Source organism: Ochlerotatus camptorhynchus, unplaced genomic scaffold, assembly GCF_037179485.1.
Source record: "Ochlerotatus camptorhynchus isolate MF236.1 unplaced genomic scaffold, CSIRO-AGI_Acam_v1.1 ptg000196l, whole genome shotgun sequence".
NCBI lineage: Eukaryota > Metazoa > Arthropoda > Insecta > Diptera > Culicidae > Ochlerotatus > Ochlerotatus camptorhynchus.
Window position 1 is genome coordinate 4695137 of NW_027040686.1, and position 27044 is coordinate 4722180.

Here is a 27044-nt window from a genome sequence, read left to right on the forward strand (position 1 = left end):
AGAAGGGATTATTATCGTTTTTGGCTATTTACGGCAAATATATTACTTATAAGCTTTATATATTAGCTAAATGCCACCCCAATAGATTAATTAGCGGTTTCACTGGTATTTTTTACGACATAAACAAGGAATTTTCTTTCAAAAGTCACTACTCAGGTGAAAATAGGTGATACTTTAAATAATGCTTGACTTTATCCATTTTACTTGTATTCTTCTTTTTGATAAATCCTGCATATAACGTGTTATGACGAACAAAGATAGTCACGGAAAGTACTTGTTATTTTTTTGTGGATGTAATAATTATTTTAGATCGATTAAATTCTGTCAACGCTGATCTACTTACTCTTTCCCATCTAAAATTTCGCTACTACTTTCTCTACGTTAGGTGCCAACAAATTCATACAGAGAACATAAAACAAGATTATCGGGAAAAGTTGGTAGGTAGGTAACTGCGCCGTAGATTATGCAATATTGTTGATGTAAAAAGTCCAAACAGTGCGCGATTGTGGGGGGTGTATGCTCGATCTATTTTCTACTTAGCAAAAATTTTCCTCCTGATAATAGGTATATTGAATTCATTGAAAAAATGCGTTGTTCTTGCAGGCTGCGAATTCCCTTCCGTTCCACTAGTTTGATTACAGTACAAGTTATGTTGCTTTGAAAACAAAACTACAAATAAATTATAACACTAAACCCCACCGGTAGGCTAACATCAACGGGTTTAGCTTATTAATACATATATCGAAAGATATGCTTTTTCACATTCTAACAGAGCGATTACCGATTAGTGGAAAATCTTGGAAAAGGGTAACACAGTACGATAAAAACCAATGATTAAGATCAATCTTACGTCTAAGCATCAGATATAAATGGGACTCGTAATCCACTCAAAACGAAAATTCTTCACGATCATATTAAGCATATGCCGGCGATCTGTATGTGAAATAAAATCAAGCACCAAAAATGCTGGGCGACGAACATATTTGTCACTCTCCGAATACCAGGTTGGTTCTATGCATGCTAATAAACTGCTCCAACTGCGTCACTTGCTCCTCCTCGGTCAAATATCATGGCGTCGTGCTATCTGCTGGCTCTGCTATTATATGTACCTAATATGCTGTTATTAAAATAGTTATGTATTCTTAAGTTTGCTTTCTTCCTTCCGGAGAATCAGTTGTGAGAGTGATGCAGTGTCGTATTTGTGGTCTGCGACAAGCTGCTGGCTGGATTTACTTCAGACTGTTACACCGTTGTGCGGAATCCCCAAATATGACGTGCTCTTTATTGCCCGCTCCTGGTCTGCCATCGCCGGTGCCACCAAGCCCGATATTCCCCGCACGAACGATGTCATCGCCACAGGCTGCTTCGAAGCCCGTCTGTCCAAGGCTGTGGCGCTGGTTCAGCTTGTTCCGCAGCTGCGTCTGCACCGGTAGGGTATGGGAATGTTCGCGCAATTTTACCTATGACGAAGTGATGTAGGAATATAGTTTTTGCTAAGGTAAATGTTATCATGAGGCTTACACTTGAATCAGTGTAGGATTGGAACGTGGGCATCGGAGCGTTCACATCACGCCTCGTTACCACCTTCTCCTGTATCGAGTTTAGCGTTTTCGAAAACCACGGCTGCCAGCTACTGCGGTTCGTTTGTAGCTCGGTCAGTGTTGTGGTTAGTTGGTGATGAAGATCCTACACCGAAAAAAGTTTTCATATAGTTACCATTGGGAACGCACATGATATTTTTCCAATAACAAAACTAATGATTTTTATCTGAAATTCACATAACATTCATATGATCACATGAATTCTATGTGATAAATCACATAAATTTCATTGCACACATAAGGTTCATGGGATTTTGTAGTGCGAGTACCAATTATGAGATCACATGAAAGCTATGTGAAATTCTAATGGATATTTTCCATCGGAAATGTGATTTATTTTTTGAGTGTATAGGAAAACCAGTCCAAACATTAACAACATTATTTTATCAAGAATGCGGTAGGTAGCACAAACCTGATTTTTACACTCGGCTTCAACCTGAGCCAGCTTGGTTTGAGCTAACTCCAGCTCCAGTTCTCGTATCCGTTGCGTTGCAATCAACAGTGGATCCAATGGCCCGAGATTACTTTCCGTCTGGTGGATGGTTTGATCATTGTTGTTCTCGCTGTTAGCATGCTGCAGATTTTTGCCATACGTTTTATGTAACGGCGATGATTTTGGTATGCTGGATGAACATTTTGAACATCCGGATACGGTTTTCTGAAAGGAAGGTTAGACGTTCATCTCAATCCTTATGTACGAGTCATGTGACTTACCGTCAAATCTTCCAACATTTGATGAAGTTTATTATTCTCATGTTCTTGTCGCTGGATAATTTGCTTGTAATCTGCGATAATCCCGTTGCTCTTCTTTTCCTCCTTCGCTATTGCCTCCAGTTTCTCATTCAGAACCACAATCTCCTGCTGCATCTTTCCTTTTTCCTCGTGGAAACGCAGCTCGTATTGCTTCATTTCTCGTTCTTTACGCTCGTTTTCCTCCTTCTTGGCGATGTACTCCAACTCGTACTTTTTCATCTTCTTCACCTTACATTCAAAAGAGAGCTTCATCAACTTCTTGGCCTGGTTTTCGCTCCGACATTTCTTCGGCAGTGTCACACGGAAGTACTTCAGGATCCCCTCAAAGTCCAGCTCTAGGAGATCCTTCTTGCACACAGAGAGCAACGTAATAGCGACCTGAAAGAGCACCGTGACCCCATCCAACAGGAACGCATCCAGAATGGAGAACACAAAGTACAGCGGGAAGCGTGCTGTGAACAGCGTCAGGAACCACTGGCTGGCGAACATGTGTGACTCGACACCCGTGTTGAGAAAGTGTTCGTAAAGATCCGGCAGTTGATCCTTCATAAGACGGTTCAGTTGGTACAACCGCAGGTACAGAGATTCGAACCCCATTTTGTACATATCACGAAGGCCGTAGTTGTACATGAGGGCTACCAGGACACAGAAGGCTTCTTCCTCGGGCATCTGCAATTACGTTCAAGAGTATGATAAGCAGGAGAACATCAGTGCATGGTTTATTGGGTGTGGAAAATCATTAGCTCAATATGTTCGGCTCGCAACTTATAGCGAATTTGTTATTCAGTTCCAACCTGGATCGAGTAACAAGATCTGCCCATAGAGGTAACTCTAAGACTAGAAGGTCCCGAAGAAACGAGCTCTACTTTTTGGCTCAGCTCTGGTACTATCTTCGGTCCCAAGCTAATCGATTCACCCCTCGAAACATAGGAAATTTCACTAACCCCTCATTTCATCTGTCAAACTTTCATAGCGAATCAAAACAAACATAGTGTAGTACTAAATTTTTTGCCTAGAATGGGGTACGTTAATCGATTTGCTTGGGACCAATAGGCTAGTCAAATAGTGAGCCAATTTCAAATCGATAGTTTCGTATTGATTGTTGATCTGCCTGCTTATTTTCTGACAAACGCCAATTTGATCGTTTGTTTTTAAAACCTACCTCAGGTTGAGGTTCGCACTGACAACAAGTTCGGTTTCGTAATTCCGATGATAAACAAATTCGCTATTAGTGTTCTTTGGGAACATCCACAGCTTTCTAAGCCAGTACCATATTTGCAGTAGTATTATTGTATGGCAAGTATGATCATGCCTAGGGAAGTCGAGAATTTGTTGACCCGAAAAATTCCTAGTTCGGACCGGGAATCTGACATTGAATGTGAATGCTGTTGAGATGGAAACAAGTAATTTCATTATACGAAAGGCAATGGCCCTGACCTAGCGATCTAAATGTCTGAATCGGAACGAGAACATTCTTTATGACGGGATAATAACAAAGAAACAAATGAAGAGATAGAGGTGCTCGAAGGAAACAAAAGAGAAGAAACAAGCGTAAGCAAAGCCCAGAAACAGCAGCCACTTGTGCTCAAGTATCCAAAAGATAAATATTATTTCTACATGTTTGGAATCGTCGAAAAAAAAAGTCTTTCGGCTCCTTACAGTTTTTAAGACGTAATACGTCTTATACAGGCCTGCCCTAGACTCCATATTTGTTGTCACAGATTAAATCGTATATGACGTCGAATCAAGTCGCTTAAAAATAAATTAAAATTTGCCACTTTTGTACGTACAAGCATTCTATGTTTGCATATCACAGAAACTTCTTTAAATATACGTGCATTCTGGATATCTGGGTCAGTAGCTTAGTTATTTAATAAGAAACTTTAAATGGTTGGCTGCTCTCCAACAATCATAGCATATTGATCTCAGCAACTTTTACCGAAATCAGCAAACATTCTAAGTTCTCGTCAGACAAAGATGAACAAGAATAGATAAACGCGCGGGCAGGTTGCGAAGACTTTTTTTAAACTCGTACAATTCCTTCGTTGTTCTGAATGAATTTCCCTGGTAGGTATAGTGGAGAATCTCTAGCCAATAAAACGATCCTATAACTATGAAACAGGACTACACGCTCCAACTCTTGTATTCATGAGACGTTAAAGACGTGGAGTTTGCATTTCAACTAGGGGCCTGTTCATTAACTACGTAGACAGTTTTTTTGGATTCTTCACCCCCCCCCCCCGCTCCCCCTGCGTAGACAATTGTCCATACAAAAAATTTAAAATTTGTATGGGCCGTGGATAGTTCTCAACCCCCCCCCCCCCCTGAACTGTCTACGTAGTTTATGAACAGCCCCTAGCCTCAATTATTTCTAGTGATCTCCTAGCTCCAAAATTGTTTTATGAGAGTTTACTAAAAAGTTGGGCCGAAATTGAACTGAAGACTCATACTTACATGAAGCAACAAACTGGCTGCTATGAAGCTCAACCCCTGGCAGTAGCCAACTTCCGTATCGTACACAGCGTACGCCTTGGACACCTTGTACAAACTGTCCTGCCCCATTCCACCGGTATCCTTAAAGTACCTATGCGCCGGAAATGTCCTGTTAATATCCCGCTGAATCACGTTCTCACAGCTCGTTTCTTTGGTAATCAGTATACGATAGGAATCGGCCATATCCGTCTTGTTCTCCACGTTGGCTAACTTTTGCCAAATCGTTCCCCGCAGAATGTCCGGTATTCCACTACGAACCAAATTCGCCAGGTTCTTCGGTCGCTTATCCAAATGGTCTCGATCCCATTCCACCAATATCTCGTTCCAATCTTCCAGCAGAGCGCTGGAACATTCCTTGGAAACTTCTCCGGTTCCACTCAGTAGCGGTTCGTCCCCGTCGGAACTATACTCCGGACTGGAGTCGTCAAACTCCATCGATTGCACACTTGCGGACGTTTTGAACGTCCATGTTTTGAAGTTTAGATTCAACGAAAGCGATGCCGGCGGTGTTGGTTCGACGATCTCATCTGAATGATCAATTGATTCCACCTTCCAGTTGCCCTCGTCACTCTCCTTCAGCGTCAGATAGTAGTGCATCACCAACAGTCGTTTGTTGGTGAAGAGATTTTGCATGATTCGTAATTCGCTTTGCGACAGGATCATTACTGACGTTTCGATAACGAACCGTACCGGTTCCTGGATACCCTTGATGACTAGATCAACTGCCACGGTTAGAGATTTCTTCTGCGTTTCCGTATTGAGCTGTTCGAACGCTTTGTCATTTGCTTTCCACTCGGCCCGGATCTGGTACGGGTTCTGAGCGTAGCTGGCAGCAGCCGTTAGCGATGTAATCGAAGCCGTCATTGGATTCGGAGCCGGTGGCACAGTCGTGTCTGTGTTGATGTAGCCCATGGTAACCATATCCAATAATTGCATATCAGCTTGTCGGACAATTTTCCCAGGGCTCAGCAGCACACCAAAACATCGCTCGATGTACAACGGAGGATACTGTTCCGATGGAATCTGTTTCACCACTATGCTAACCTCCTTATCGGTGTTGCACCGTAGCCGGAAACTGGACTTGGCATCCCTGGGCACGGTAATGTAGCCACTTTTCTCCTTTTCCTTGATCTCAAGCGAAATGCTAAATTCGTACATTGCAGACTGGATCGGATTGCCGGCACTGTCCGAGGTGATCGAGGACAACATAACGTTGGTACTGATGTCTGCCAGCGACGTTGTCATACTAGCCGGAATACTCGGGGGAAGCACACGCTGGAAGGCCTTGGCGAAGCAAGCTGTTCAAATAAATAACATTTTAATAATCATTACTAAGATCGACTCCTTCATTGCTACAAAACAAGAAATAAACTACTTAAAGCAAATATAGCTACATAAGCAGGCAGCCAGGCACCAAAATACAAATATGTGTGATTATGATTCTTAAAACTAACCGCTAACTTGGGTGACCGCTTCCGGGATGTTACATCTGAAGACATGGCACTGGTGAGTGGCAGTTTCCTGTGATTCTCCGTGGGACCAGGTAAACGCAAAGCACGCCTGGTTCGCCGACTTGACCGGGCCCCGAACAAAGAACAGAATCCGCTGAACCTCGTAGGTCGCCACGACAGTGTTTGTTTCCCCGTCGTAGAGCCTGTGGACGATCGTTACTCAGTTCACTCATTTTATCTGCGTTATTACAACACAATTCTCTACTCACACCACTAGTCCTTCCGAGCGAGTCGGGATGCTAACGGACACCTTCATACCGAGGGGCGATATGCTGGAACTGCCATTCATTTCCGCTACCTTCTGCAGGATTTCCTTTTCCGACTTCGGAGCATTGATCCGGGTCGCACCCAGGTAGGTCACACCACTGAAGATCGTACATTCCTGATCGATATCGGACACGTCGTCGTCCGTTTCCGTCGGACAGGGAGATTTCGCTACTTTCTTCTCCACCATTGGGCTGGCGTCCAGGCAGTCGTAGAATACAGATTGTCCGACTCGATTTTCCGGCGATTGAACATTGGGAGTACTAACCCCTACCGCTGCTGCTGATCCATTGGTGCCGATGACGACGGTGCTGCGTGGTTTCAAGCCACGTAGAGACAGCTGTGAAACCAAAGGCCTGTTGCTGCCACTGCTGCTGTTGGTCGAGGCGGATTTAACGGGGGCTAAAAATTTGCAAAGCGTGGTCTTCTGTTAGTGGCATGATTATTGAATGTTTTGGATGACGAAAGAAAACAATGCGCAAACAATAATGACGGAATTGGGAATGGTATGCGTACCGGATTTCATGCACCGCGTTCTAAAGCACGGAAGCATTTTTCGTTGCTTACAACTACACAACAAACGGTGATAACTGTTGTGTCAATGTGGTGAGCCTCGTTTGGATTTTCGATAGTGATCTAGTGAAGTTTATTATAATGAGTTATCCCTCAATAGACAACGGTAATGTATTTTCGATTGGTGATGTACATATATTTTCCATGGTGACCAGCAAATTTGGTTTTAGCAATTTCCCGTTTTTTTGCCCCGGAATTTTGGCAATTTTCCCAGCCGTTTTCATCCAGGAAAAAATATGTAGTCTAAGCAATGATCCATTTAACCGAGTGATCTCTTTGGCTCAATCGCATTCGGTTATATGGTTAATTTAAACGTATATCGCAAAAGCGGGAAAATTACCAAACTTTTCGGGTAAAAACTGTTTCTGCGTTCGAAGTCGTCAACATTAAATTTGTCTGTGAACTTCCGCTCAGAATTCTTTACAGGATTTTTATGAAATGTTCTCAAATTTCCTTTCCTTCACAGAATTCTTTTCAGAGTTTCTCTAAAATAAATTGGAGATTTTCTTTAAGATTCTTTGAAGATTTCTTTTTGACATTTCAGAACACTCCAAAAAAAATCAAGAAATTCATAATTGTATTTAAAATTAGCCTGAATTCTCCTTACGATTTCCATGCAGTTCAGCTCAGAATTGTCTTACAATTCTGCTTTTAACTATCCTTGAGGCAAATATACTGTATTAGCAATATTGTTCACTCTTCTGTTTTTTCAGAGACACTTTTGCCTGAATAAGTTCTTATTCAACATTAAATGTTTGTTGGGCTGTATGGCAAATTTAAGAGTGAACTACTTTGTTAATGTAGTACATTTGTCCTTGGTTTGTTCTCGTAATTCTCATAAAACTCTTCTCAGAATTCCTTTGGAATTCGATCCGCTGGGTATTTATCGCTGAATTTCCTTGTAACTTTCTTTAGAATTATCTTTAGTTTTTTTTTAAAGATCTCTATTCTCTTGGGATTTCCTTGGAATCCCACCACAACCCTTTTAAAATTCTTCTCAGAACTTATTTGGGATATTCGTCAGATATGGATCTAGAATCCTCTTCACAATCATGGTACTTGGCTCTGAGGAAGTCTACATGTAGTGGCCGAAAAAAGCAAATGTTTCAAAAGATAGGGAATTCTAACAGAATTAAAATGAAATTACTCAAATCACTCCAAAAACCTTAAACTGTGAAAAGAGTTTTGAGCAGTGTTTGTTTTTATCATTTACTATCACACTCAAGGAGTAGTGCTTCAACCTAGCATAGAGGTAACTCTAAGACTAGTAGCAACAATCAATACGAAACTAACGATTTAAAATTGGCTCACTACTTGACTAGCCTATAGTCGCTATATTCATAGTCTGGCGGATAGAATTTCGATCTATCAAAAATCTGAACCAATTCAATATATTGTAGACCAACAATTGAAAAGGTACTATCAACTTTTATTAACAAAACGTTGATTATTCTTTCCTCGCCAATTGAAGGTAAATTACAAGCATCATCGGATAGGGGAAACTTTCCACAACCTAAAGATGCCGTTAGTTTGTGTAGGTGAGTCTTTAGTCACGAAAAAACGGTTTCCGGAATTTTGTCCGCAGTACTGATGCGCTCTTTTCTGTCGTTGGTCATGATTTGCTCGATTGGTTCCGCTATTTGACAGCTCAATTGGTTCCCGAGATTCTATCCGCCAGACTATGAATATAGCGACTATAGACTAGCCTATTGGTCCCAAGCAAATCGTTTAACGTACCCCATTCTAGTAAAAATTCTAGTACTACAGAATGTTTGTTTTGATTCGCTATGAAAGTTTGACAGATAAAATGAGGGGTTAGTGGATTTTCATATGTTTCAAGGGGTGAATCGATTAGCTTGGGACCGAAGAGAGTACCATAGCTGAGCCAAAAAGTTGAGCACGTTTCTTCGGGACCTACTAGTCTTAGAGTTACCTCTATGCTAGTAGGTCCCGAAGAAACGTGCTCAACTTTTTGGCTCAGCTCTGGTACTATCTTTGGTCCCAAGCTAATCGATGCACCTCTCAAAACATAGGAAAATCTACGAACCCCTCATTTTATCTGGCAAACTTTCATAGCGAATCAAAACAAACATAGTGTAGTACTAGAATTTTGACTAGAATGGGGTGCGTTAATCGATTTGCTTGGGACCAATAGGCTAGTCAAGTAGTAAGCCAATTTAAAATCGTTAGTTTCCACCGGTTGTACTAGTCTTAGAGTTACCTCTATCCTAATAACGTGATTTTTGCTAATTTAATCGTACTTATTTAAAATAGTTCCAGTGTACCAAAATTGATTCCATTTTTAATACAGATTACGAATATGCATTTACCTCAATACCATTAAGGTGATTCCTTGTAGAGTCCACAAATGACCCCCACGTAGGCTATACATGCCCTTCCACTTCGAATTTTCAATTACGCAAATCTCGGAAATTAATGCCCCATTTCACCTGAAATTGCTACTTCATGTATGCTGCAGTACCACCGACAAACCGACATGGCACTTAATTCTGACTTATGCCCGAAAATTGTAAACGGCCGATTTAAATGTGCAGTGATCCGAACTGTCAAAACCATAGGATTTATTGATCTAGATTAAAAAATTTGTCCATAATAGATCAGACACAAACCAATTCGAAACTTTTTCATGTGGGTTCATGGCTAAGCTAAATATTTCCCGCGAACACGGAGCCAGATGTCAGTAGTGTGCTTTGGTCAGAAATTTTATTGTTATTGCTATGGTCATTCATGTCGGTTTGTCGGTGGCAGTACAGCAAACGTGGAGTAACAGTTTGTTTCATTGTGGTAAATACGTATCGTAGAAGCCGATATTTGTGCACTCAAAGTTTCGAAGTGGTTACGAGAATAAGGATCTCACAGCGAAACACCTTAAGGGGTTACGCCTACATGCAAACTTTCAAAAAATCGATTTGTTTTATTGTCCTAATCGAAAGTATATAAAGTCAAGAATATTTCCTCAAAAGATCAAGTTGATCCGATGAAAATTGTGAAAGTTATGCGACGTACAAAAATATTCACTTATAGTGGACTAAACCCAACTTGAAACTTTAAACGCGATTATCTATATTTTCAAAACCGGTGCCAAAAATTTCACGAAATGTATACATTCGATTCGTCCGATTCGTTTTGATTTCTGTTCAGTACTATTTTGTGCAGTCCACGATCGTTCGGATTTCGTCTATCATTTAATTTCGATTTTTTACAGCCGATCAAAGACAAATTTTAAGGATCAAAAATCGGCACTTCAACTTTGCAAGACCGCCATTTTGTCAAAAAAATTTAAAACAAAAACCGAACGATCAAGAACTAGTTTAACACATGCTTAACGATTTGGCATGTTTTTTTTTATTTCAGATGATTACATCACAAACCGCAGTTGGCACCGCAAAAAGCGTTTTTTAGAACATCGTCCACGGGGAGCAGCCGTGCGGGGCACCAGGACCTCGTTTTTACAGCATCGACTGATAAATGTACCATTTAATGTGTGTTCAATAAACGGCAGAAAACCGATTTTCAATATGTTGCGTCGTTTTCGAGAAAAAAATCCAAACTTTCGCTTTTTTTCGGTCTTGCAGGTAGGCGTAACCCCTTAAAGAACCCAATTGGTCAAAAATACGAAGATTCCCAAATGAGTGGAGAGAAGAGCCCGCCCTTTATACAATAAATGTTATCAACAGGGAGTTGGCATTCCCACTCTCCCCGTCCAAATCGCTTCAATTGGGTGCCCTGATGATCCCTTCCAATCCCAGCATTAATTTGTGTATTTATAATTTAAAACGATCTCACCACGATATTATTGTCCTGTGCGAAACGTGGCTCGATTATCGAACGCTTTCCAGTCAAGTCTTCGGTCCTGACTACGAGGTCTTTCGTTGCGATCGGAATCCTAACAACAGCCGTAAATCTACTGGTGGAGGTGTCCTTGTAGCTGTCCGCAGCGGGTTGGAGGCAAAGGCTATCGAGAACGATTCGTGGAACTATGTGGAGCAGGTTCGGACAGCCATCAATCTGGGTGATCGCACAATATTTCTATGCGCTCTGTACATTACACCAGATCGAGTCCGTGACAATGAACTCATCGATACTCACTGTCGGTCAGTTTTCACAGTTGTCGAAAGTGCCACTCCAGTTGATGCGATATTCATTTTTGGTGACTTCAATCTACCAGGCGTTTCGTGGAGTCCATCTCAAAGCGGATTTCTCTACATTTCACGCAGGAGCTATTAGCCTTCTCGACAACTACAGCGCAGCGACGCTTTCTCAAATTAACCATGTAGTTAACGAAAATGGTCGTAGTTTGAACCTCTGCTTCGTGAGCACACAGGACAGGGCTCCATCAATTTCCTCGGCTCCTTGTGCACTAAATAAGCTAGTTCCACATCACCCTCCTCTAATTGTCATTGTTGAGGACAAACTCGTGCGTGATTTCGACAACTATCCAGCTGCGGTTTCTTATGACTTCCGTAAAGCTGACCACCGTAGCATCATAGATGTATTGTCTAGCATGGTATGGGAGAACATCCTTGATCCAGATGACGTTGAGGCTGCAGCGCAAACCTTTTCACATGTCTTGGCATATGTCATTGACAGACACGTCCCGAAAAGAACTCACCACAAAGTGTCTCACCCTTCCTGGTAGACGAGAGAGCTACGTAGGTTGAAGTCAATCAAGAGAGCAGCATTGAGAAGATTTACGAAGTATCGCACGCTTCCTCTGAAACTACATTATGTGAGGCTGAATCACATGTACCAGTGAGTCAGTCGTGAATGCTTTTCAAGTTTCCAACGAGGCATCCAGCGCAAACTTAAGCTACACCCGGAATCCTTTTGAAACTACGTGAACGAGCAACGCAGGGAATCCGGCCTCCCATCGTCTATGGAATTCAACGGAGAAGTTGCTGCCACTGTTCAGGATATATGCCACCTTTTTCCGAAAAGTTTGCCAGTGTATTCACTAATGAGATACTAACTGACGACCATATTAACCTGGCTGCCAGGAACGTTCCAGTAAATGATCAAACGCTGGGTGCAATTGATGTTAATGCTGAGATGATTTCTAAGGCCTCAAGTCATCCTTCAATCCTGGACTTGATGGAGTTCCATCTGTATTTTTGAAGAGACATATTGCTAGCTTGTTAATTCCGCTTCTTCGCCTGTTCCGAATGTCTCTCTCAGGTGGCATATTTCCATCTTGCTGGAAATTTGCGCACATGTTTTCCGTCCACAAAAAAGGAAGGAAACGACCTGTGGATAACTATCGAGGAATTACATCGTTAAGTGCCATTTCGAAGCTATTCGAGCTAGTGAGCAAGCAGTATTTGAGTGCTGATCAACATGGGTTTACTGCCGGCCGCTCTATTACCACCAATCTACTGTGTCTCACATCGTATATAACCGAAAGCATGTCGGATCGGGTTCAAAGGGACGTTATTTATGCAGACCTATCCGCAGCATTCGACAAGTTGAACCATGCTATTGCGATTGCTAAACTTGGCAGGCTCGGTGTATGCGGTAATCTTCTGAGTTGGTTTCGATCATATCTTACCGGTCGGCAACTAAAGGTTGCCATAGGGGATTGCAGATCAGCTAGCTTCTTCGCCACATCAGATATACCTCAGGGAAGCCACATGGGACCGTTAATTTTTATTCTGTACTTCAACTACGTGCATCTGGTCATCAAAGCTCCTCGGTTATCATATGCAGATGACCTCAACATTTTCCTACGAATCTGCTCTATTGCTGACTGTCACTTTCTTCAACGTCAACCGAATGTATTCGCTAGTTGGTGCAGGTTAAACAGAATGGTAGTGAACCCAGCCAAATGCTCCGCTATTACGTTCTCACGAAAACAACAACCGATAATATTTAGCTATGACCTGCTTGGCTCGACAATCGAACGCGTGAATCAGGTGAAAGACTTGGGTGTGACCTTGGATTCGCAGCTTTCATTCAAGCAACACATTGCATATGTTGTCGATAAGGCGTCAAGAACTTTAGGGTTCATTTCTAGGATAGCTAAAAACTTCACTGATATTTGCTGTCTAAAATCTCTCTATTGTTCGCTTGTTCGATCGACGCTTGAGTATTGTTCGAAAGCCGTTGTCAACTTATCGACCTAGAACTTCTCCGGACTAGACGAGACACAAGCAGAGCCCTAACCGCGGCAGATATCCTGCAAGGAAGGACAGATTGCGAGGCTATCATGAAGCAAATTGACCTGAATGTTCAACCCCGACCGCTTCGTAATAACCTTATGCTAAGACTGCCTCTACGTCGCACAAATTATGGAGCACACGGTGCGATTTGCGGACTACAGAGAACATTCAACAGAGAACATTCAACAGAGTTGCATCTGTTTTCGACTTTCATCTTTCCCGTGATGCGCTTCGTCGAAAGTTTTCTTTTGTTTTTCACCGGCAGGAGTAACTGACTATAAGATATATGTTTTTTAATGTTTTTTATGTTATGACCATGCTTGAATGTATTTTTTTACCATAGTTGATAAGGTTAACATCATTGGGGCTTCATCCAGCCTGTTGATGTGAAACAACAATAAAGCACCAGCTGCCTCTGTTTCTTCACCCTTCTGTGCAATGTTCGTGCCTAATTGTGAACTAATTTTCCTTCTCTGCATCAATACTAGCATAGAGGTAACTCTAAGACTAGAAGGTCCCGAAGAAACGTGCTCAACTTTTTGGCTCAGCTCTGGTACTCTCTTCGGTTCCAAGCTAATCGATGCACCCCTCGAAACATAGGAAAATCCACGAATCCCTCATTTTATCTGTCAAACTTTCATAGCGAATCAAAACAAACATAGTGTAGTACTAGAATTTCGACTAGAATGGGGTACGTTAATCGATTTGCTTGGGACCAATAGGCTAGTCAAGTAGTGAGCCAATTTAAAATCGATAGTTTCGTATTAATTGTTGCTACTAGTCTGATGTGTTCTACGACATGTCGACGTCCATTATCTTTGTATGATGATCTTGAGTTGCTAGTTCTTTGTATGATGATCTTAAGTCCTAGTTACGTCTTATAAAACCGAAACACCAGTGTGGAAAATAGACAGTGTCTCCGGGTATTTCCTTAACGAGCATCACTCCATTGTCGTATCGCATGTGCTCCATTTTGCAGCTCTTCTTGCACTTTTACTTTGTTGACTGCATGGTAACGAAACAGATATCCCAACAAACAATTTTAGTTGATCAACAGCTCAATAAGTCATTTTAACGCTGAAGAAGCTTATTTTTGCCTGAATAAGCTCTTATTCAACATTCATTGTTAGTTGGGATAGATACATATAAAAACATTTTAGCAATGCTGTGATATAACCTCAACGGTATGGCCGTTCAGAATGGTTCAGCGGATGTGAAATGAGGGAACATTTCAATTTAACACGAAATATTATAAGAATATTTTAATGCAACATTAAATTTTTGGACTAACAATTAACACATTTTTCAATATGTTATCTTAACTAATTTCTGGAAGAATTTACTTGTGTTTTATACAATTAGTATCAATGTTTCGTCATACCGTATCTTCAAGTGATCTTCGCAAGCGCCACATTTCGTTAAGACTTTTTGGATGTGATGAAATATAAAAAGTGCGTTTTAAAGTGAATTAACATAACAATGTCCAGTGTCATCACTCAATCACACATGAAATCTACCTCGACAAACCTGGCAGAACGCGCTCTAACCAGAGTTGCGACCTATCACAATCACGATCGTCAAACAGCTGATGGTAGTACCGCTTGGTACATTCCTATCAATGTGCTCGTCGAAGTACTCTCCATGACCATCCATCAAGTTGACGAAAGAAGTAAAAAGCAACTAGTGAATGTCGTCTTCGGTGGTGATTCATCACCGATCTGGTCATTCCCGACAATCACGACACTCATTTGTGCTCGTTTTGAAGCAGTTGCTGCTTTGCTGGTTTAAGTGAGTGTGTTGGTGAGTGAGCCCAACAGCTTCCGATTAATTTTGCCAGCTTTGTTTGTAACTTGTCGTTTAGTTTTTTTTTCTCACCATCGTACTGCAGAAGTCTTCACTGTTTTTGTTGTGCTTTACATCATCAGCAGCGAGTGTTACGTCTTGCCTGTGAACAGCGACCATTGCTGATGATTGTTGTTTGCCATGGCTCTTCCTCTCACTGCGTGACAAAACGTTCAGTCAGCGATAGTCGGTTGATGCGTTGACGAGTGTCAAGTGAGTGTCATGATATTTTGCATCACTGGCTCTAACCCTCACTGAACCAAGGCAAGGCCTTGAACAAGAGAATGTTGTTATGGCAAAATTCAAATTCATGCAGGTAGTTCACACTTAATTTTCCAAGATTCCAACAACCGAGTAGTTCTGCAATTTATTTAGCTGAGATTCAGTCAAAAAATTGCCGAGACTCAGCTAACAAATAAGATCCTGCTGAGATATCAGCTAACAAATAGATATTTTGCAGAGATATCAGCAAAAGTAAAAGTTGGAGATTTTACCGAGCTACATTAAGTGTGTTGGTATATCTGTTAAGTTTGTCTTCATTTCAGCTAAGTTGAGTGTAGAAAAAATGATTTTTATCACCAATGGTTCTGAGCAGTTTTTAAAAATGTGGGGAATGTGAAATTTTTTAAAGGCCTAGAATTACGAATGTTTTTAATGTCCACCCAGAATCATGAAACGCCGGCGCCGGTGGTGTAGAGGTAAGCATGACTGCATTCTCACCCCAATGGGTCTGGGTTAAATCCCAGCCGAGGTCGGTGGGATTTTTCTGAGGCATAAAAATCTCTGGTCACGTCTTCCTTCGAAAAAGAAGTAAAGCCGTTGGTCCCGGCCCATGTGTTATTAAATGGGTACGATATCGTACGCAGGTGTGGAAGCTGCCTTCCTGCAAATTCGATTGCCGTCAATGGATGGCAATCGATGTCCGTTGGTGATTGGCACTAGATTGCGGAACAGCTGTTAAATAAAGGAAAAAAGAATCCTGAAAAGTTCAGGCTCATGAACATATTCCCAAATCTGGGATTTGTTTTTATGTTTTCTTAGAAACGAGAAAAATTTTGGAAATATGTTGAAGGAGATTAAAAAAAAATAATCTCAGTTTAGTCTAAATAGGTAGCTGCAGAATCTCAAACAATATTACAAATCTGAGATTTTCAAAACATTCCAAAAAACCAGATCTTTCAAAAATTCTTGTGATTTCGGATTTTTGCCAAACTGATAACAGAAAGCCTGATAACAGTTGAGGAAATAGAAAGAATTCCAAACAATCATGCATGTATTATGGATATTCCAGGTTTTCTACAGAACTAAATTAGTTGTGATTTCCAGAATCTATATTCAAATTACTACTCCATACCATAGAGTTACCATCAAAGACAAGAAGGTCCCGAAGAAACGTGCTCAACTTTTTGGCTCAGCTCTGGTACTCTTTTCGGTCCCAAGCTAATCGATACACTCCTCGAAACATATTTCTGAACGTTCGGTGATTTGTCACAGATTTCATGTAATCTTTCACTGGTATTCTGTGAAAAAATACAGAAATACTGTGAAAAATCACCGAATTGTTTGCCGAACGTTCAGCTGTTGAGATTTCGGTAAGTTTTCACATAAATCTGTGAAATAATCTTAGTGTGTAGATAAGAAATCCACAGGAAACGGGACTGTTATGCGAACAGCCGCAGTATACATAAAGTAAGAAAAGTGAGAATGTTAGAACTATCGGTTATTGTTCATAGGCGCAGACTTAAAAATTACTTTGTGACAAATCCTTAAAAAATGTCGCGAATATCATGCACCTAGTGATCGGCTTTAAGGCCGCTTACAATACTATCAACCGCGATGAGCTGCCAGTGATCAGCCAGTTATAAAAAGCACAACACAACAAATAAGCAATCGCACTAAGCAAACAGCAAAATTAAAACCGCTTTCCTCCCCGCTTCCACGATCGAAAAAAAAACTTACTTTTATTTGCACTGCCCGGCTCGCCATCGCTCGCGCTGAGTGTTCGTTCCTCGTCTAACTCGTGGATGACCTCATCCATGTTCTTCTCCAAATCCATCACATTTCCGTTGCCTTCGATGTTTAGAATCGGTGAAATGGCATCCAATTTTGTCGGCGGTGCTACGGCAACCAAACTGACCAACACTTCCTCATCGTCGAAGCATTCGCTCAGATTCAGAAGCTCACCCCCGGATACCTGTTTCGGATCACGAACCGGTTCCTCCTGTGGATTCGTGCGCTTCTTGGGGGAAGAACTTTCACCGCTCGTTTTGACAATGTTCATGATCGGTGAGGGAAGAGTCGAACAGGCACCGTCCACCGTGTCTGAGAGGGATGGCGCTTCCGGAACGATTTCGTACTCTCCGCTGGTTGTGACCGAGTCGGATGATTTGATACTGAGATTATCGTCCGCTTTCGCTTGGTTGACGTTTAGTTGTGATGTGATTGCTGTCGGTGATTCTGCATTGCTAGATTCGATAGGTTGATCATGTTCCATCTTATTTATTGACCAGGTTGGCGAACGGATGGTATTTTACCGTAGGTGTGGCTAGAGAGACGATGTCCTTATATGTGGTTTTAACAAATTTCCAGGGATGCTTAGGCGAGAATTAAAAGTACCTTAAAGTTTCACATTTTTGCTGATCAGCATCTGGAATGGGATAAAATTAAAAGTTTTAAAATTATGGTTCATTAGAAAAAGAAAAACAATGTTATCTAAAGCTCCTATGTACCCAATAATGTGTATTCTCCGATTGACGTTGTCGCCATCAGAATAAAAGCAATGACCATTACCATAACCAATGCATCATTACTCATGCATATCGTCGATATGCACATTCATATTTTTAATAGTGGTTTTATATTGATTTTTGTAGAGTACAAATATCACTGGCAACTGATATGGTGTGCTAGTTTATTACCTGTATATGGTACCTGTCTACCCAAAAGAAGGTACACATCGCAAGGTGCGGCAAATACAAGTATCCTTGAATAAAATGGGGTCAGTCTGCCCGCTGCAGCGAGTATTTTTTCCACCCGTAATCATAACTTTGAATACCCTAAACAATTGTATGATTCCACTGTATAGCCAGCAGTCAAAGCACAATCACATTCATCTTTATCGACCTTTACTCTACGCAAAAAGAACTATGCGGAACGGATGAGAAGCTTGAAACTCATAGACCTTGATAACTATTTATCTTACTAAAGTTACACATTGTTGAACAATTTGTTTGCGCAGAGATTACTCACGATCATTCCATTTCTTTGTCCAGAATCGACGTAAAACGTTACACATCTCACAAGGGGTACCTCACACTCAAGATTTTTTCACTATGTATTTACAGCATTTTACTCCACATCTCAACCCATTCGCTATGAATTGAATGGAATATCAGCAGCCACAAAACGCATATACCTACTTACGTTTACTCCTAGCGATTGGTCAATTAAATTAGTTTCCTCTTCCCCACGAATTCGTCGTTTTCGTTTCGTTACGTAAATAGAAATCAAAATCCCAATCCAATATCGATCTGAAGAATAAACGGGAATCTTTGAAATTCAATACTAACACGATAACAAACCAGCAACATTTGAATCATAACGAAAGCTGCTGGAGGTCATCGTAGATAATAACATTCCGAGTGATAAATCCTCCCCATCACCATATAGTCATCCCGTCGTCGTGTGAGAGATTGCCTCAGCAGAAGAGTGAGCAAAAACAACACAAACATTATCGATCCCATCTCGGTTCTTCTTTCGCACCCGCTCCTCCCCCCAACCCATTGGAGCACCCACCCACCCTTGATCGAAGGAAATCGACAAAGATGAAAATTTTCTCCTGAACATGGATTTTCACTTGTACATTTTTTTTCCCAAAATGTATCCACACGAAACGGGATTTACAATCAACGTAATCGTCACACTATCGACGTACCTTTCGGTTACAATTTGCTACTTTTTGCTAAACTTTTAAGCACTATTTTTGCAAAAAACAGAAACGAAAAACGGGTCTTGTTTTCTTCTCGCGATCAATGGACGTTTTGATGTGAAGAAGTGATGCCACATTTCTTTGAGGTCAATTCCTTAGATGCCAAAACTTTTGGAAGAAATTATCGCTATTCGGATTCAAGAATAATTCCATACAATAATGCCTAAATCCACATAATTCCTTAGAAAACCTATTAATTTTGTTTATGGATCCGTATTAACGCAAAATTCGAGCAATCCACAAATTTATGGAAAATTCCGTAGATCTGGCATCGTTGATGTGAAGAGTGAAGAATTTTGACAGTTCTCTCATGTATTGCGTTCGCTCCTCAGGCGGCTAGCGGTAATAGGATTGAGAGAGTACGAGAATGTTTTCAATACGTTTGCGTGAGTGAGACAGATCATTCGAATGCATTCAAAAACATGTGATGCATTTTTGCTCAAGCTGTCTCGAGATGCATTTTTATCAGAGACGTGGAACGTACACGAACGATGAGAGTAACTCAAAATTGCGTCGAATCAACTCATATTTCCGGACTGATTTAAGGTTTGGGCGTAACTGTTTTGTCCGTAAGAGCAACCGTAACGGTCGTTGTCATTTGAGCGACTATTCTAACAGCGCACAGCGCTCTCATTTTAGTTTAGTAACTCTTCTATCGCGGTTATCAATTTAATCGCCGTAGTCCGTACCGGTAGTGAGAATTTTGACATTTCTACGAATAGCAACCTTTCTCCCGCGCTGCTATCGCGCTGCTAAATTAGGTAACGCGCTTCTCACCGAGAAGCCGACTGCTATTTTAGTGGCTCGTATGGCAACCCCCGATACGGTAGCTGTGCTATGATGGGGCTGCTAAAATGAGTTTAGCAGCGTACCGTTACGGTTGCTCTCATTGATTTGTTTGGGCATATCTTAGTTCAATATATAGTAAATCATCAATTGTGGTGGACTGTCAGTACATTCACACCCTTAAATTTGTGAAATTTCAAAACTGGGGTTCGAGAAGTACTCAAAATATTTATCACATTAATGGAAACAATTCATGTATACATACGTAGACGAGTGACCTGGAGACCGAAGACCTCTTCTAGATATTACACACAAAAAATAATCGTTGATAAAATTAAAAAAACCATTAGTAAAATTTAAAGTTTGCGTTGGTTCTTTTTGGTAGAAAGCGGTTAGCTTTCAAAACTAAAGTCAACCAATTGTCTAATTAAAAGTTTTCCGTTCACTACTTTTAAAAGCTAAAACTTTTAAGATGAATTGTACTACTGTCAAATGAAAAACACGGCGTATTGAAACTAAAAGTGGGTTATTTTCAATTCAAAACAAGTTTTTGACATGAAAATGTGGTAAATTTGAAATAATATGTACTGTTTTGATTTACACAAAAAGCATTTTCAATTTAAATATAAGTATTTTGAAGATTATAAAATAATTTTTAGTATTCAATTCGAATAAATATTAAATCCAAATATTTTCTTTATTTGATAAATAAAAATCTACACGGCGAATGAGAACGACTCAAATTTAAGTTTAGTTCACTCATAATCGCCAAAAGTGCAGGAACTCAGCGATGAGTTAATTTGCCTCATGTTTATCCAGGTTTTTCCAGGATTTTCCAGGGAAAAATTCCTGAATTTGAGAAAAGTAAAGATTGGATTCACTCAGTCTATTGGTACTACTCCGAGACTGAATAAAATTTTCGTCAATTTCCTCATTTTCCGGCAGATTTTTTAGGTTTTCCACAGGAAACCATGAGACAAATTTTACTCATCGCTGAGTTCCTGCACTTTTGGCGATTATGAGTGAACTAAACTCAAATTTGAGTCGTTCTCATTCGCCGTGTACAAATACAAAAATATATTTATTATGCCAGTTCGGTTCCGGCACGCGTATAAGCGCCTTATACCCCGTTCACATTACAGCCTATATCACGTGATATAGGCTGTCTTGCAATGAGCACTCATACATAGGATTTCCAGTGAAAACTAGATGTATGAGTGCTCATTGCAAGACAGCGTATATACGTAGTCTCCACGCCACAGCTGATGAATGTTGTATGTGTAGTCGAATAGGGTAGGATTCCAGAAAATAGTTACCACATTCAGCTCAGAACAGCTGCCCCGCCAGCCAAGATGAGATCAGGGATTCTTCAGTTGAAGTTTGATTCCATCGATGTCCAGCACGGCATAAGTATGGGTTGATAAGAGTCTCCTACGTTGGGTTCTACTTCCGTTATCCATCAGCGACGTTACTAGCGCAGAAAGTGACCACACGCGAACAAACCCATGAAGGCATGCCTAAAACGAAAAACACCAAGATCAATTTTCAGCATGTCAAATCAAAACAAAAAACCTCACTCACTCTTGCACGAGTTCAGGGAAAGCGCTAATGTTCTAAAACTTCCCAACAGAATACCTAACGCGATCGCTTGTTGAATACAATATTAAAGTATCCACACTACTCCCGGCTGATCTCCATCCGTTCTTGAGGCCAGGCAGGATGATGAATAAAATAACATGTCTGTAGGCGGAAGCAAAACATGAGGTTCTCGATGTCAATGTCGGTGCTGGTTGTTTCAAAAATGGACTGGAGCATAGACGAATCAATGGGGCCAGGCTTGCTTCCACTCACTTGCTATAAAAACATGGTTTTCTGAATTTTGAAATCATTAGATGTTATAATCATATTTTGTACTTGTTAGATACAAGAAGAGGTTGAAAGGCAAGTGTTTGACACATGAAACCTGTCCAATTCGCTTTCAGATAGTCACAATCAGCGATTTTACGACTCACGAGCGCTCACTCTGAGTGAACGCTCATGAATCATAAAATCGCTTATTGTAACACTCTGGTAGCAAAATTGACAGGTTTTATGAGTCAAACACTTCCCGCATAAACGCGAACCGTAAATTGACCTTACCGATAATGGTTATAAATTGTTTATAATCCCTCCTTAACTTTAACTGAAATGGTTTAGGAACCTTACATGAACGTTTGTGTGATAAAGTTTTAACCTTATGTATTATGGTTTTTAGGAAGCGGACCTTACAAATAATGGGTTGTTAAGAACCATTACCATTTCAAATTCTTGTTTTCTCCATACATTTTCGGAACGAGAACTATATTAGAACGTTTTTACTTATGGTTTGAGAACATTAATGGTTATGGTTATGGTAGTCAGTAAGGCCCATGAATGGTTTTGTAACATCGATCAACTTTATGTGGAATATATCGCGAATTGGTTGCCTGTAAATTAATAATTATCAGTTCGCGATATATTCCACGTAAAGTTGAGCGATAATACAAAACGATTAATGGACCTTACTGACTACCATAACCATAATCATTAATGTTCTCAAACCATAAGTAAAAACGTTCTAATATAGTTCTCTTTCCGAAAATGTATGGAGAAAACAAGAATTTGGAATGGTACTGGTTCTTAACGACCCATTATTTGTAAGGTCCGCTTCCTAAAAACCATAATACATAAGGTTAAAACTTTATCACACAAACGTTCATGTGAGGTTCCAAAACCATTTCAGTTAAAGTTTAGGAGGGATTATAAACAATTTATAACCATTATCGGTAAGGTCAAGTGATGGTTTGCGTTTATGCGGGTTGCCTTTCATCCGCTTCTTGTATCTAACAAGTACAAAATATCATTATAACATCGAATGATTTCAAAATTCAGAAAATCATTTTTTTATAGCAAGTGAGTGGAAGCAACCCTGAATGGGGCTGTGAAAAAAAGTAATTTTTTAATAAATGTGAACCTGTTGAAGAAACGTTTTTCGACATTTCTAAAATTAATTATTAACCAGGCGTGGTTTCCTGTGTAACACTGGGTCTGTAAGAAACGAAAAAAAAAAAATAGAAAGCACTTAAAGCAATTTTTGGGCTGGAGTCAGAGTCAGACTCGTTAGGAGTTCTGGCAACACTAGCCACGCGTCGTGTCGTGGGAAAATCGGTGCTTATATTTTTATCGGTAGCAACGCATCAGACGGTTGCTATTTTGAATAAACGCCAAAAGTTTGTTTTGCCGGTGTGGAAAACAGTAACTTAAATTATGACTATGATAGCAACGACCGGTGTGGTTATTAAGCCAAAATGTAAACGCTGTGCGTAAGTAAAATAGTGCCGCAAATGGCAACGACTGGTACGGCTGCTCTTATTCATTAGCAATGAGTTTCGTGTGAAAAAAATGCTCTGTGTCAATTGAATTCAGTCGCTGAGTTGTTGTAGTTAAAGCCCTACAGTAAAAGTATGGACGTCTGTCAAAAGTTGTTCCAATCGAACCGTCAAAATGCACCGCTTTGCACGATTGGAACAGCTTTTTTCAGTTTTGTGGTGACAGTCGTCCATACTTTTACTGCTTTTACTGTAGGGCTTTAGTTGTAGTTGGCCGTGTATAACTCTGTGGAGATGGATTCTAGTCCATTGAAATGTTTCGCCACACTGCGTCTCTGGCCACACCGCGTCTCTGGCAGATACTTGGCAACGGAAAGCGTGTTTCATTTTAACAGAAAAAAGAAAACAACTGTTTTTTTCATTTTGTTCACGATTTTAGAGATAAAAATGGCCTCGTGTTGAGTGTTTTATTTGTATGTCGCAAAAATTATGATTTACTCGATTAATAATTGAAGAACTCAAGTGTTTAACATTCAACCATTTCATACAGTAACATATCGTTCCGGGAAGTAGAAATTCACCCTGCTAAATCGGTAAAATGAAGAATGGGAATACAGAAATGCCGTCTGCCCAGCTTCCCAATGAGGTTAGTGTGTCCCCATTGTCTTATCTTCCATTTGCGTTCGTTCCGGAATCAGAGCTGGGAAATTTATCAGACGCCTTTCTCAAAATATTTATATTCCATTTAGTAATGACCGCATTTTGAGGCTGCAGATTGGGAGTCCAAAGTCTAGGGTTACCAGGCGGAACTAACTGAATTTTCGTTTCACGTCTCTAGATTTGGATTGCGATTTTCAAACATTTCGACATCACATGCCTACTCGATTTATCACTCGTTTGTAAGCACTGGAATCACCTCATATTCACACACTTAGCAAATCGGATCATGCTCAACTTGGACCTAGACCAGCGGAAATACCCTCCTAGAGACATCGGAATGGTTCCGGAAAGATACTACAAGCATCTGTGCTTGCGATCGTTCAAGCTAGACAGTCCGGCTTATTTGTTTGAGATTGTTAAACAGCTGGCTGTACATTTGGATACATTGGAGCTGACACTGGTGTCCCTTGAATGCCAGGATCTGTTGCAACTGCTTGCGCTGTGCACTCGAATGACCAAGTTGTGCATTAAAGCTAAATACTTCGAGTGCGATGATACAATGCACAGCTCGATACCCATTCTTTATGCTGTTCGTTCTTTGAGCTTCGATGTGGAGAACTATGTTTCGACGTTTAATCTGTACAGCTTCGAGATGTCATTCTTGCGAACCATGCCCAATGTTAATGAGCTCAAAACACTTCTGTATCGACCATTGGATCTGAGTATGATCCTCTGGATGTCCGCTAGATTGAAGGTCTTGAAGGCAACTGTCAGTTGTGAAGCGATCAACGACTTTTTGAGTTTGCGGTTGCCTGCGCTTAAAGTACTAGACCTTACCTTGCTTCAGCCGGAACATCAGTGGCGTAAAAGAAGAACTTTCCACGCACGAGCCTTTCAGGACTTCCTTCTGGGTTGCAAGTCGTTGAAAACGGCTCTATTATCGTTTCGCTGCGAATATGATCAGCAGTTGCTGACTGCGATCTTTACCAGTCTCTCACGCGTTGAGGTGCTACAGCTTTCTGGCGGGTTAGCAACAGAAAGATTCTCCCTCAACGGAATGGAAAGGATGACATGCTTGAAGGTAAATCTGTTTGTAAAGTTTAAATTGATATAAATTCTTATAGGTTCTCTTTGTATAGACGCTCTCGTTACACTGTCTGCTACTATTCCAAGAGGATGACCGTGTGGTGCCAATGCGGACTGTGGAAAAATTCTCAATGTGTACCTTCATTAGACCGAACAAATTTGGCGATATTTTGAAGCGCTTTCCGAACCTTAAAAGCCTTGCTTTCCGGATGCACGGTGATGAGCTCCAATCGGTCGCCGAAGTTGTACCGTTGCTCGAGGAATTGTCGGTTGACATAAGCCGCATAACACCAGAGATGATTAATCATATGCAGCAGTTGGTTACTCTGAAGAAACTTACCATTGATGCCCACTCCATTGCTAGGGTAAATATAAATAGATCGTATCTATATGGAATTAGTATCGCATTGTGCAGTTGAATTTTTTTCAGACCAACTTCCGCTTGCTTCGTAACATAAAGGCCCTGCCGGCAATGAAGTGTCTGAATGTGTCCACCGGTTCCAACATTCCGCCGAACATTGCTAGTTCGATAGCGGCAACGAACCAAGCCTGCAAACTTATTTTGAACGGGCAACTGGTGAAACCAGCGACTCGGACTCGTCGTTCCGGAGTGAAACGGAAGCAAACGGCTACGGTGTCAACCCCCAACAGGAAGTCAGCCAGCAAAAGCACATCGCCAACACCGACCGACGAAAGTCATCCATCCGAGAGCGGAGCCAGTACCAGTGGAAGCGGCAGTTTTCTCGCTAGCTCCCTAGATAATAGTAATGTAAGTTTCTCTATGGTTAAGTGTTCATCACCGGGTGAGAGTGCCCTCGTTAGGATCAATCAAAGCATGGACGAGGGTGAGTCGGCGAGTGGTGGGTTGGAAGAATCGACGGATGGTGCGTTTTCCAGTGCTGCTTCCACCATTGAGGTTCAAAATAATAGTGAAAATCAGGTGATGGTCAATCATTTATCTCCGAATAATAGTATGACTTCTAAATGAACGTGGTAGTCGCGCAGCGCGAAGATTTCACATAAGATATTACATTAAGTGATGTTTTGATTATTATTTATGTTGTTTATTTTGTAATTTTGTGTATTATTGTGATCTTCATAAATTATTTCAATGTATTTTTGTTCCTTAAATTTTGGCGCAAGGTTTGGGGGACCATTCTAGGAACAGCTGAATTTTTCTATACTGTGTTATTCAATTGGGAGCTGGGTGCCCGGGTGCCGAGATGGTTTTATGACAGGTGGGCAGGAGCTCACAGTCTCCCAGTGTTGGTGAGTTCTTTGCCGTTAATGTTCACGAAAAGTTCACTATTTTGCCATACAGAAATTCAAAACAAACATTTGGACAGTTTTTGACCTGTTTCATACGACCGGAAGGTGCCAAACTAATTTCCTACGCAGTTAATCAATATTTGATGTGAATTTCGCTAATAAACACAAGGAGCATTTCTTATAGCAAAACTTGCCATAACAAAATGGGCATAGTTCATTTCAGTAAACAAACTAACACTTCTTCCTTGTGTATCACCTTTGTATTAAGCGCCTAGCCCGGGTGTTTTTTTCTGGATTTGTTTTTCGTCGATCTTATTTTCCGTACTGTGTACCAAATGCTACCGACGCCAGGGAGGCATACCTGGACCCTTCCTATCGACCGGGATTGAACCCTGACCCTTTGGGTGAGAGGTAATCACGCTTACCACTACAACATCGGCGCCGCTATCACATAACTGTTAAAATTGCTTATACTGTTAAAAATTTACCTAAGCCGAAGACTACAAATCAAGAAGACTGGCAACAGTTCCCTTCTCCCATACAAAAATCAAACGTTACTGATAACAGCGCCTCTGTCAATCAAAGGTGGAACTTTGAAACACAAGTGTTAATAAGACTGCTCATAAACAGTGACTGTGTGTGTGACCTAATGTCACCGAAACGAGTAATCATAACACGGTACTCGTTGTTGTTTT

At 40.9% G+C, this 27044-nt stretch overlaps 2 protein-coding genes across 3 annotated transcripts; one reads left to right on the forward strand and one right to left on the reverse strand.

Annotated features, from left to right (window-relative positions):
* Nucleotides 1-166: 166 nt before the first annotated feature.
* GAPcenA (GTPase activating protein and centrosome-associated) lies at nt 167-19253 on the reverse strand. 2 transcript variants are annotated; one of them, XM_065223736.1, is made up of 9 exons: nt 19148-19253; nt 17173-17860; nt 6568-7024; nt 6302-6501; nt 4809-6145; nt 2316-3023; nt 2014-2259; nt 1522-1686; nt 167-1460 (listed from the first exon to the last, which is right to left on the reverse strand). In XM_065223736.1, the coding sequence occupies exons 2-9, from the start codon at nt 17705-17707 to the stop codon at nt 1230-1232; spliced, it is 3879 nt and encodes a 1292-aa protein (XP_065079808.1). In that variant the 5' UTR covers nt 17708-17860; nt 19148-19253; the 3' UTR covers nt 167-1229. The 2 variants fall into 2 exon arrangements, with proteins under 2 accessions (XP_065079808.1, XP_065079809.1); XM_065223737.1 differs by lacking the exons at nt 6302-6501; nt 6568-7024.
* A 4507-nt stretch (nt 19254-23760) lies between these two features.
* LOC135702716 (uncharacterized) lies at nt 23761-26191 on the forward strand. The gene is made up of 4 exons (XM_065223760.1): nt 23761-23980; nt 24173-25075; nt 25134-25445; nt 25511-26191. Exons 1-4 carry the CDS (start codon nt 23933-23935, stop codon nt 26066-26068), a joined length of 1821 nt encoding a protein of 606 aa, XP_065079832.1. The 5' UTR covers nt 23761-23932; the 3' UTR covers nt 26069-26191.
* The last annotated feature ends 853 nt before the right edge of the window (nt 26192-27044 follow it).